Source organism: Oncorhynchus gorbuscha, linkage group LG08, assembly GCF_021184085.1.
Source record: "Oncorhynchus gorbuscha isolate QuinsamMale2020 ecotype Even-year linkage group LG08, OgorEven_v1.0, whole genome shotgun sequence".
NCBI lineage: Eukaryota > Metazoa > Chordata > Actinopteri > Salmoniformes > Salmonidae > Oncorhynchus > Oncorhynchus gorbuscha.
In genome coordinates, this window is record NC_060180.1 from 2842343 (window position 1) to 2854856 (window position 12514).

Sequence of the window (12514 nt, forward strand, 5' to 3'; positions counted from 1 at the left end):
TTAATTCCACTCTGGTGAATGCAGACTAATCAATCTCTCTCAGTTACCATCTGTATGTCCATTGTCTTCGTACTGTACTGTACAGTCTGGCTTGTGGATAGTCAGTCTCCTCAGTGAACTAGAAGAGCTACGTATCCTTTGTGTTGAGTGTTCTTGCTTGCATCTATCTGCTTTAGTAAATATTTAGACAATAACCATGTTCATGTTTGCACTTGTTGTGAATCATTTTCTACCCCAGTTTGATTACCGTAATGTTTTTTGTAGTGTGCGCATGTTTAGATAGTAAAAGCCCATCTCCATTCCACACCTCCACTGAGAAAAGCATAAAAAAGGATGATCACTTTGTCACCTGCGATGAATAAAGCTAATATTTCCATATACCCTGCCAATTAGAGACAAATACAAGACACACCAAGGCTACGGTCCACCCTCGTCTTTACCTCATTATAGGCAGGGTAGGGCCACATTTCAGAACTCCTAAAGTGCATCCCAAATGGCACCCTATTCCCTATATTCCAATGGGGCCTTGGTCAAAAGTAGTGCACTATATAGGCAGTAAGGTGACATTTGGGACGCGGACCAAGTTGATCTAGAATTGTGATGGCTTGTGTTTCCAGCTGTGAGGCTTTCCTCTTTCCTTTTAATCAGTGTTCAGTGCTGGACAATTACAGGCCCTAATATTCATAAAGAACCTTCGGTTAGAGAGAGACATGGCTTTGAAAGAGGGTAGGCCGGGATGTCTGACAGCATTAAACAGCGAGAGGGCTTGAATTGATCCGTGACTCCTGCAGACAGTTGACGTCTTAGCTTTGAGGAAAAGATCTTTACCCTGGACAATAAATAAAAATGTTAATGAATTCCTAAGAAATCCATTCCATGTGATGTTTTCACAGTTGGTAGTGGCAGCCAATGTTGACATAACTATTGTACAGTTAAAACTCCAACCACCATTACTGTATTATGAGTCTGGATGAGTTTAAAAGTGAGATAAAGACTTAATAATGAGCCTCCAAAATATGCATTCAGTAACAGGTGCCATACAGTCTATGTATTGGCACCACAAGATAACACACAACTGACTCATGTAAGGAGATTTGTAGGGGGCCTATATATTTTGTTATTCATGGTATACCAGTGATGAACTCTCAAGAAAACCAAAGAAACACAGCTCCCTGCCTCCCCTGACACTCTGTAGGAGGGGCAATCACAATCAGAAGCCTTTGATACATTATTTCTGTTCAGATCCATATTTCATATTTCTATGAAGAACACTAAGGCTTCGTCCCAAATGGTACCCTATTCCCTATATAATGCACTACTTTTGATCAAATGTAGTGCACTATATACAGAAGAACGTGCCATTTGGGAGGCATCCTAGAACTCTCTATGGAGCGTAATTACATTTCAAGGCTGGCGTTATAACTTATCACACACTCAGTTGAAGGGTCCTTTTTTTAATCATTTTGCCCCAGACCCCTGGCGCTGCTTCCTAGACTGACAAACTCGATAGGGATGACGTGTTGCATCGCAGCTGAATAGTGGCATACCAATCAGACAGTTTTCATATAAGTTGAAGTCAGAAGTTTACATATACACTTAGGTTTGAGTCATTAAAACTCGTTTTTCAACCACTCCACAAATTTAATGTCAACAGACTATAGTTTTGGCAAGTCGGTTAGGACATCTACTTTGTGCATAACACAAATCATTTTTCCAACAATTGTTTACAGACAGATTATTTCACTTATAATTCACTGTATCACAATTCCAGTGGGTCAGAAGTTCACTAAGTTGACTGTGCCTTTAAACAGCTTGGAAAATTCCAGAAAATTATGTCATGGCTTTAAAAGCTTCCGATAGGCCAATTGACATCATTTGAGTCAATTGGAGGTGTATCTGTGTATGCATTTCAAGGCCTACCTTCAAACTCAATGCCTCTTTGCTTGACATCATGGGAAAATCAAAAGAAATCAGCCAAGACCTCAGAAAAGAATTGTAGACCTCCACAACTCTGGTTCATCCCTGGGAGCAATTTCCAAACGCCTAAAGGTACTGCGTTCATCTGTACAAACAATAGCAAGTATAAACACCATGATACCACGCAGCCGTCATACCGCTCAGGAAGGAGACGCTTTCTGTCTCCTAGAGATGAACGTACTTTGGTGCAAAAAGTGCAAATTAATCCCAGAACAACAGCAATGGACCTTGTGAAGATGCTGGAGGAAACAGGTACAAAGTATCTATATCTACAGTAAAACGAGTCCTATATCGACACAATCTGAAAGGCCGCTCATCATGGAAGAAGCCACTGCTCCACAACCGCCATAAAAAAGCCAGACTATTGTTTGCAACTGCACATGGGGACAAAGATTGTACTATTTGGACAACTGTCCTCTGGTCTGATGTTTGGAGGAAAAGTGGGGAGGCTTGCAAGCCGTGAAGCACAGGGATGGCAGCATCATGTTGTGGGGGTGCTTTGCTGCAGGAGGGCCTGGTGCACTTCACAAAATAGATGGCATCATGAGGATGGAAAATGATGTGGATATATTGAAGCAACATCTCAAGATCAGTCAGGAGGTTAAAGCTTGGTCACAAATGGGTCTTCCAAATGGACAATGACCCCAAGCACACTTCCAAAGTTGTGGCAAAATGGCTTAAGGACAACAAGGTCAAAGTATGTCACAAAGCCCTGACCTCAATCTTATAGAACATTTGTTCTATTTGTTTTCCAGAACTGAAAAAGCATGTGTGAGCAAGGAGGCCTACAAACCTGACTCAGTTGCACCAGGAGGAATGGGCAAAATTCACCCAATTTATTGTGGGAAGCTTGTTGGAGGCTACCCGAAACGTTTGACCCAAGTTAAACAATTTAAAGGTAATGCTACCAAATACTTCTTGAGTGTATGTAAACTTCTGACCCACTTCTGAATGTGATGAAAGAAATCAAAGCTGAAATAAATCATTCGCTCTACTATTATTCTGACATTTCACATTCTTAAAATAAAGTGGTGATCCTAACTGGCCTAAAACAGGGACTTTTTACTAGGATTAAATGTCAGGAATTGTGAAAGAACTGAGTTTAAATGTATTTGGCTAAGGTGTATGTAAACTTTCAACTTCAACTGTTTCAACAAGGTATTGATTTATATTAACTCATGAAGTCAGTTAAGAACAGATTCTTATTTACAATGCCAGCCTAGAATAGGATTAACTGCCTTGTTCAGGGGCAGAACTGCATATGTTTACAATGCCAACCTAGAATAGGATTAACTGCCTGTTCAGGGGCAGAACTGCATATGTTTACAATGCCAGCCTAGAATAGGATTAACTGCCTGTTCAGGGGCAGAACTGCATATGTTTACAATGCCAGCCTAGAATAGGATTAACTGCCTTGTTCAGGGGCAGAACTGCATATGTTTACAATGCCAGCCTAGAATAGGATTAACTGCCTTGTTCAGGGGCAGAACTGCATATGTTTACAATGCCAGCCTAGAATAGGATTAACTGCCTGTTCAGGGGCAGAACTGCATATGTTTACAATGCCAGCCTAGAATAGGATTAACTGCCTGTTCAGGGGCAGAACTGCATATGTTTACAATGCCAGCCTAGAATAGGATTAACTGCCTTGTTCAGAGAACTGCATATGTTTACAATGCCAGCCTAGAATAGCTGCCTAGAAACTGCATATGTTTACAATGCCAGCCTTAACTGCCTTGTTCAGGGGCAGAACTGCATATGTTTACAATGCCAGCCTAGAATAGGATTAACTGCCTTGTTCAGGGGCAGAACTGCATATGTTTACAATGCCAGCCTAGAATAGGATTAACTGCCTGTTCAGGGGCAGAACTGCATATGTTTACAATGCCAGCCTAGAATAGGATTAACTGCCTTGTTCAGGGGCAGAACTGCATATGTTTACAATGCCAGCCTAGAATAGGATTAACTGCCTGTTCAGGGGCAGAACTGCATATCTTTACAATGCCAGCCTCAGAATAGGATTAACTGCCTGCCTGTTCAGGGGCAGAACTGCATATGTTTACAATGCCAGCCTAGAATAGGATTAACTGCCTTGTTCAGGGGCAGAACTGCATATGTTTACAATGCCAGCCTAGAATAGGATTAACTGCCTTGTTCAGGGGCAGAACTGCATATGTTTACAATGCCAGCCTAGAATAGGATTAACTGCCTGTTCAGGGGCAGAACTGCATATGTTTACCTTGTCAGCTCTGGGATTCGATCTAGCAACCTTTCAGTTACTGGCCCAACGCTCTAACCACTAGGCTACCTGCCTCCCCATAAGATACAGGCAATATTTAGGAGAAATAATCATCACTTCTATAGATTAATACATTCGACAAAATAGCCAATTTCTCAGTGCTCTGTACTGTGAGGGTGTTTTATGAAATATTACACTTTTCTAAGATGCTCGTCATCTCCCCGTCTCTCTCCCACCCCCTTTTCCCATCTCCAGACTCCAGCTACGTCCAGTACTCTGGTAATTCCTACTTGGAGTTTGAGGGCATAGACCTTGGTGCCAACAACAACATCACTGTGAGGTTTCAGACCCAGGAGGCCCAGGGGACCATCCTGTACGTTGACCAAGGAGCAGTGACCAGGGGCTTCTTTTTCATGAAACTCTTCATCCAGGAGGGAATGCTACAGGTGAGGCTTTTTCCTGAGTACCAAATGGCACCCTATTCCCTATATAGTGAACTTCTTTTGACTAGGGCTCATGAGACTCAACAACTTGAAACTTGAAAGATAAAGGTTTTGTCCTAAATGGCACCCTATTCTCTATATCTGCTATGGGAGCCCTATGGGCTCTGGTCAACAGACTACGTAGGGTTATGTTTGGGACACAGCCTCTATGTTTCTAGTCTCTATGAAGTCTTTGATTATTTTCTGTTTCATTGTTGTTTACAGTACTCTACTGCCTATATCGGCTGATGCAGCCTAGAATTGTGCATGTTTTGTGGACCATAGTGCTTTGTGCTATGTTTTTCCCAAACAATTGATGCACTATGTAGCAGACTATTAGCATCACCCTGTTCTGATGTACCATGTAGCAGACTATTATCATCACCCTGTTCTGATGTACCATGTAGCAGACTATTAGCATCACCCTGTTCTGATGCACCATGGTAGCAGACTATTATCATCACCCTGTTCTGATGTACCATGTAGCAGACTATTATCATCACCCTGTTCTGATGTACCATGTAGCAGACTATTATCATCACCCTGTTCTGATGTACCATGTAGCAGACTATTATCATCCTGTTCTGATGTAGCAGACTATTATCATCACCCTGTTCTGATGTACCATGTAGCAGACTATTATCATCACCCTGTTCTGATGTACCATGTAGCAGACTATTATCATCACCCTGTTCTGATGTACCATGTAGCAGACTATTATCATCACCCTGTTCTGATGTACCATGTAGCAGACTATTATCATCACCCTGTTCTGATGTACCATGTAGCAGACTATTATCATCACCCTGTTCTGATGTACCATGTAGCAGACTATTATCATCACCCTGTTCTGATGTAGCATGTAGCAGACTATTATCATCACCCTGTTCTGATGTACCATGTAGCAGACTATTATCATCACCCTGTTCTGATGTACCATGTAGCAGACTGTTAGCATCACCCTGTTCTGATGTAGCATGTAGCAGGGTATTATCATCACCCTGTTCTGATGTAGAATGTATGCACACATGATGTATCATCACCCTGTTCTGATGTAGCAGACTATTATTATATGTTCTGATATTATATTATAGATTATTATATCAAATGTTCTGATGTATTATGTATTATTATCATCACCCTGTTCTGATGTACCATGTAGCAGACTATTAGCATCACCCTGTTCTGATGTAGCATGTAGCAGACTATTATCATCACCCTGTTCTGATGTAGCATGTAGCAGACTATTATCATCACCCTGTTCTGATGTAGCATGTAGCAGACTATTATCATCACCCTGTTCTGATGTAGCATGTAGCAGACTATTATCATCACCCTGTTCTGATGTAGCAGACTATTAGCATCACCCTGTTCTGATGTAGCAGACTATTATCATCACCCTGTTCTGATGTAGCAGACTATTAGCATCACCCTGTTCTGATGTACCATGTAGCAGACTATTATCATCACCCTGTTCTGATGTAGCAGACTATTATCATCACCCTGTTCTGATGTAGCAGACTATTATCATCACCCTGTTCTGATGTACCATGTAGCAGACTATCACCCTGTTCTGATGTAGCAGACTATCACCCTGTTCTGATGTAGCAGACTATCACCCTGTTCTGATGTAGCATGTAGCAGACTATTATCATCACCCTGTTCTGATGTAGCATGTAGCAGACTATTAGCATCACCCTGTTCTGATGTAGCAGACTATTATCATCACCCTGTTCTGATGTAGCAGACTATTATCATCACCCTGTTCTGATGTAGCAGACTATTATTATCACCCTGTTCTGATGAACCATGTAGCAGACTATTAGCATCACCCTGTTCTGATGTAGCAGACTATCACCCTGTTCTGATGTAGCATGTAGCAGACTATTATCATCACCCTGTTCTGATGTTCTGATGTAGCAGACTATTAGCATCACCCTGTTCTGATGTAGCATGTAGCAGACTATTATCATCACCCTGTTCTGATGTAGCATGTAGCAGACTATTACATTTACATTACATTTAAGTCATTTAGCAGACGCTCTTATCCAGAGCGACTTACAAATTGGTGCATTCACCTTATGACATCCAGTGGGACAGTCACTAACAATAGTGCATCTAAAACTCATCCCCTGTTTCTGATGGTGGGGTTTCAGGTGTCTCCGGAAGGTGGTGATTGATCACCCTGTTCTGATTTGTTCCACCATTGGGGGCCAGGGCAGACAGTTTTACTGGGCTGAGCGGGAGCTGTACTTCCTCAGTGGTAGGGAGGCGAGCAGGCCAGAGGTGGATGAACGCAGTGCCCTTGTTTGGGTGTAGGGCCTGATCAGAGCCTGGAGGTACTGAGGTGCCGTTCCCCTCACAGCTCCGTAGGCACACCTGGTCTTGTAGCGGATGCGAGCTTCATGGAAGCCAGTGGAGCAGACTATTAGAGAACTTGGGAAGGTTGAACACCAGACGGGCTGTTCTGATGTTGAAGGGGTTTAATGGCACAGGCAGGGAGCCCAGCCACCCTGTTCTGAATGACGGGAGATGACAGTGCCTGGATTAGGACCTGCACCCTGTTCTCGTACTCTGCGGATGTTGTAGAGCATGAACCTACAGGAACGGGCCACCGCCTTGATGTTGGTTGTGAGCAGGGTGTTATCATCACGCCTGTTCTGGCGCTCTGGGAGGAGGACACAATGGAGTTGTCAACCGTGATGGCGAGATCATGGAACGGGCAGTCCTTCCCCTGGAGGAAGAGCAGCTCTGTCTTGCCGAGGTTCAGTTTGAGGTGGTGATCCGTCATCCACACTGTTCTGATGTAGACATGCAGAGATGTATTCGCCACCTGGTCATCAGAAGGGGGAAAGGAGAAGATTAATTGTGTGTCGTCTGCATAGCAATGATAAGAGAGACCATGTGAGGTTATGACAGAGCCTGACTGGTGTATAGCGAGAATAGGAGAGGGCCAAGAACATTAGCCCTGGGGGACACCTGTGGTGAGAGCTGATGAGGAGACAGATTCTCGCCACGCACCTGGTAGGAGCGACCTGTCAGGTAGGACATCACGTGGGCCTGATGCCCAACTCGGATGGGTGGAGCAGGATCTGATGGTTCACAGTATCACAGCCTGTTCTGAAGGATGAGAGCAGAGGAGAGAGAGTTAGCTTTAGCATCACCCTCCGTGATGAGGAGAGCAGTCTCAGTTGAATGACTAGTCTTGAAACCTGACTGATTTGGATCAAGAAGGTCATTCAGAGAGCGATAGCAGAGCTGGCCAAGGACGGCACTGAGTTTTGGATGAAAAGAAGACTACTGGTCTGTAATTGTTGACATCGGAGGGATCTGTTTTTTTCAGAAGGGGTGCAACTCTCGCTCTCTTGAAGACGGAAGGGACGTAGCCAGCGGTCAGGGATGAGTTGATGAGCATGAGGTAAGGGAGAAGGTCTCCGGAAATGGTCTGGAGAAGAGAGGAGGGGATTCAAGCGGGCAGGTTGTTGGGCGGCCGGGTCACAAGACCTGATTTCATCTGGAGAGAGAGGGGAGAAAGAGGTCAGAGCACAGAGCACAGGGTAGGGCAGTGTGAGCAGAACCAGCGGTGTGAGCAGAACCAGCGGTGTCGTTTGACTTAGCAAACGACATCACCCTGTTCTGATGTACCATGTAGCAGACTATCACCCTGTTCTGATGTAGCAGACTATTATCATCACCCTGTTCTGATGTAGCAGACTATCACCCTGTTCTGATGTAGCATGTAGCAGACTATTATCATCCTGTTCTGATGTAGCATGTAGCAGACTATTATCATCCTGTTCTGATGTAGCATGTAGCAGACTATTAGCATCACCCTGTTCTGATGTAGCATGTAGCAGACTATTAGCATCACCCTGTTCTGATGTAGCAGACTATCACCCTGTTCTGATGTAGCATGTAGCAGACTATTATCATCCTGTTCTGATGTAGCATGTAGCAGACTATTATCATCACCCTGTTCTGATGTAGCATGTAGCAGACTATTATCATCACCCTGTTCTGATGTACCATGTAGCAGACTATTAGCATCACCCTGTTCTGATGTAGCAGACTATTAGCATCACCCTGTTCTGATGTAGCATGTAGCAGACTATTATCATCACCCTGTTCTGATGTAGCATGTAGCAGACTATTATCATCACCCTGTTCTGACGTACCATGTAGCAGACTATCACCCTGTTCTGATGTAGCAGACTATCACCCTGTTCTGATGTAGCATGTAGCAGACTATTATCATCACCCTGTTCTGATGTAGCATGTAGCAGACTATTATCATCCTGTTCTGATGTAGCATGTAGCAGACTATTAGCATCACCCTGTTCTGATGTAGCATGTAGCAGACTATTAGCATCACCCTGTTCTGATGTAGCAGACTATAACCCTGTTCTGATGAACCATGTAGCAGACTATTATCATCACCCTGTTCTGATGTACCATGTAGCAGACTATTATCATCACCCTGTTCTGATGTAGCATGTAGCAGACTCTTATCATCACCCTGTTCTGATGTACCATGTAGCAGACTATTATCATCACCCTGTTCTGATGTAGCAGACTATCACCCTGTTCTGATGTACCATGTAGCAGACTATTATTATCACCCTGTTCTGCTGCATCATGTAGCAGAATATTATCATCACCCTGTTCTGATGTAGCATGTAGCAGACTATTAGCATCACCCTGTTCTGATGTACCATGTAGCAGACTATTATCATCACCCTGTTCTGACGTACCATGTAGCAGACTATTATCATCACCCTGTTCTGATGTAGCAGACTATCACCCTGTTCTGATGTACCATGTAGCAGACTATTATCATCACCCTGTTCTGATGTAGCAGACTATTATCATCACCCTGTTCTGATGTACCATGTAGCAGACTATTATCATCACCCTGTTCTGATGTAGCAGACTATTATCATCACCCTGTTCTGATGTAGCATGTAGCAGACTATTATCATCACCCTGTTCTGATGTAGCAGACTATCACCCTGTTCTGATGCACCATGTAGCAGACTATTATCATCACCCTGTTCTGATGTTCTGATGTAGCAGACTATTATCACCCTGTTCTGATGCACCATGTAGCAGACTATTATCATCACCCTGTTCTGATGTAGCATGTAGCAGACTATTATCATCACCCTGTTCTGATGCACCATGTAGCAGACTATTATCATCACCCTGTTCTGATGCACCATGTAGCAGACTATTATCATCACCCTGTTCTGATGTTCTGATGTAGCAGACTATTATCACCCTGTTCTGATGCACCATGTAGCAGACTATCACCCTGTTCTGATGCACCATGCAGACTGTTTCTTCTCTGTACTGTGTTTCAGTATGTCTTCTCCTGTAGCCGAGAGGAAGGGATCAGAAGGATCAATACATCCATCCGTGTTGATGATGGCAATCCATACATCGTCTACGTCAGGTGGGTTTACTTTCTTAGGGATGTTGGGCCGCTTTCCCCTATACGGAATAAACCTAGTCCTGGACAAAAGAGTGCTTTGAATGGAGAATCCGGACTAGGTTTAATCTGTGTCTGGGAAACCACCTCCTAAAGATCCAATGGAGCTGTTTTCATCTAAATATCAAATCATTTCTTGGTAACAATTAAGTACCTTACTGTGATTTGTTTTCAATTCAAATTCTTAGCAAAGAGCAATTTCTCAAGCAATAATTTAGCTAGGACTGCCTGGGAGTGGTCTGAATGGGGGAGGGGACACTGAAAACCAGCTGTTATTGGCAGAGAGGTTTGGAACTCTCTTTCTTATTGGTCTATTAACTCATTTACACTTGGTGATGTCACCAGGCAGGCCAAAACTCACTCCCACCAAAACAGGCTGAAATTTCAGGCGATCTTTTCAAACAACTTTTACACTAAAAGAGCATTATCATCATTTTCACAATTTAACGGTCTTATTCCAACCTCATAGTGTGGAAATGTATATAAAACACAGACAAATTGTAACGACGTTCGTCTGTTGTAAGAAGAGAGTCAGACCGAAATGCAGCGTGTAGGTTACTCATGACTTTAATGAATGAAAAGGTACATGAAATAACTGAATTACAAAAACAACAAATGAAACGTGAAACTAATTACAGCCTATCTGGTGACTACTACACAGAGACAGGTACAAACACCCACAAATTACAACGCGAACTCAGGCTACCTAAATACGGTTCCCAATCCGAGACAACTAGAATCACCTGACTCCAATTGGGAATCGCCTCAGGCAGCCAAGCCTAACTAGACACACCCCTAATCATACACAATCCCAATGCTAATAAAACCCCAATACGAAACACAACATATAAACCCATGTCACACCCTGGCCTACCCAAACATATAACAAAAACACAAAATACAATGACCAAGGCGTGACACAAATTCAGTTTTTGACTGCACTGGGCCTTTAATGAAAACATAAGCCTACTGCATAGAGGCTGGTACATGGTTAAAACAGGTGTTAACGAAGCATTATACCTGTAGGCCTAAAGAACCACCAAAATGGTTTACAAACCTGTAATGACATGGTAAATATTACAACATCATAAGCCTCATAGAATTAGCTTGAGAAATGAATTTGTACCGATTGACATGCCCAATATGTTCCTAAGTTGTTTTAGGGTGTCAAAATACAATATCTCCAGTGAATGACAAGAGTTAGGCAGTTTCAAAATGATAAACTGATCAGCGCTCTAAAGTAATACAAGTGGCCCTGCAGCTTCAAAATGTTTCTCATTTCAGGCTAAGGGCTGCTGGCTGTGACTTGATGCCAATTCCTCATTTTAAGTGTATTAGTCTGTCATGTCTGTTTTTCAATTGAATAAAAACTAGCATCACTTGAAAATGCAACAGCAGCACAAATCCATCATTACGCCCTGGCAGCAGCCAGTGTAGAGACAGAGGGAGGGGAGAGCTGGCATAAACAGTATAGAGACAGAGAGAGGGGAGAGGGAGAGCTGGCATAACCAGTGTAGAGACAGAGAGAGGGAAGAGGGAGAGCTGGCATAACCAGTGTAGAGACAGAGAGAGGGGAGAGGGAGAGCTGGCATAACCAGTATAGAGACAGAGAGAGGGAGAGGGAGAGCTGGCATAACCAGTGTAGAGACAGAGAGAGGGGAGAGGGAGCTGGCAGTATAGAGACAGGGAGGGAGAGGGAGAGCTGGCATAACCAGTATAGAGACATGGCATAACCAGTATAGTAGAGACAGAGAGAGGGGAGAGGGGAGAGCTGGCATAACCAGTATAGAGACAGAGAGAGGGGAGAGGGAGAGCTGGCATAACCAGTATAGAGACTGAGGGAGGGGAGAGGGAGAGCTGGCATAACCAGTATAGAGACTGAGGGAGGGGAGAGGGAGAGCTGGCATAACCAGTATAGAGACAGAGAGAGGGGAGAGGGAGAGCTGGCATAACCAGTATAGAGACTGAGTGTAGAGAGAGGGAGAGGGAGAGCTGGCATAACCAGTAAGAGACAGAGTGTAGAGACATAACCAGTATAGAGACAGAGGGGGAGAGGGAGAGCTGGAGACATAACCAGTGTAGAGACAGAGGGAGGGGAGAGGAGAGCTGGCATAACCAGTATAGAGACAGAGAGAGGGGAGAGAGAGCTGGCATAACCAGTGTAGAGACTGAGAGGGAGAGGGAGAGCTGGCATAACCAGTATAGAGACTGAGGGAGGGAGAGGGAGAGCTGGCATAACCAGTGTAGAGACTGAGGGAGGGAGAGGGAGAGCTGGCATAACCAGTATAGAGACAGAGAGAGGGAGAGCTGGCATAACCAGTGTAGAGA

General features: G+C 43.8%; 1 protein-coding gene across 1 annotated transcript in view; it reads left to right on the forward strand.

Moving 5' to 3' along the window:
* LOC124041094 (protein eyes shut homolog) overlaps nt 1–12514 on the forward strand; it is a 222873-nt gene that overhangs the window by 182176 nt on the left and 28183 nt on the right. The window contains exons 20-21 of the mRNA XM_046358258.1: nt 4472–4662; nt 10059–10150. Coding sequence (XP_046214214.1) covers nt 4472–4662; nt 10059–10150 — 283 coding nt within the window. The remainder of the gene's footprint in view (nt 1–4471; nt 4663–10058; nt 10151–12514) is intronic.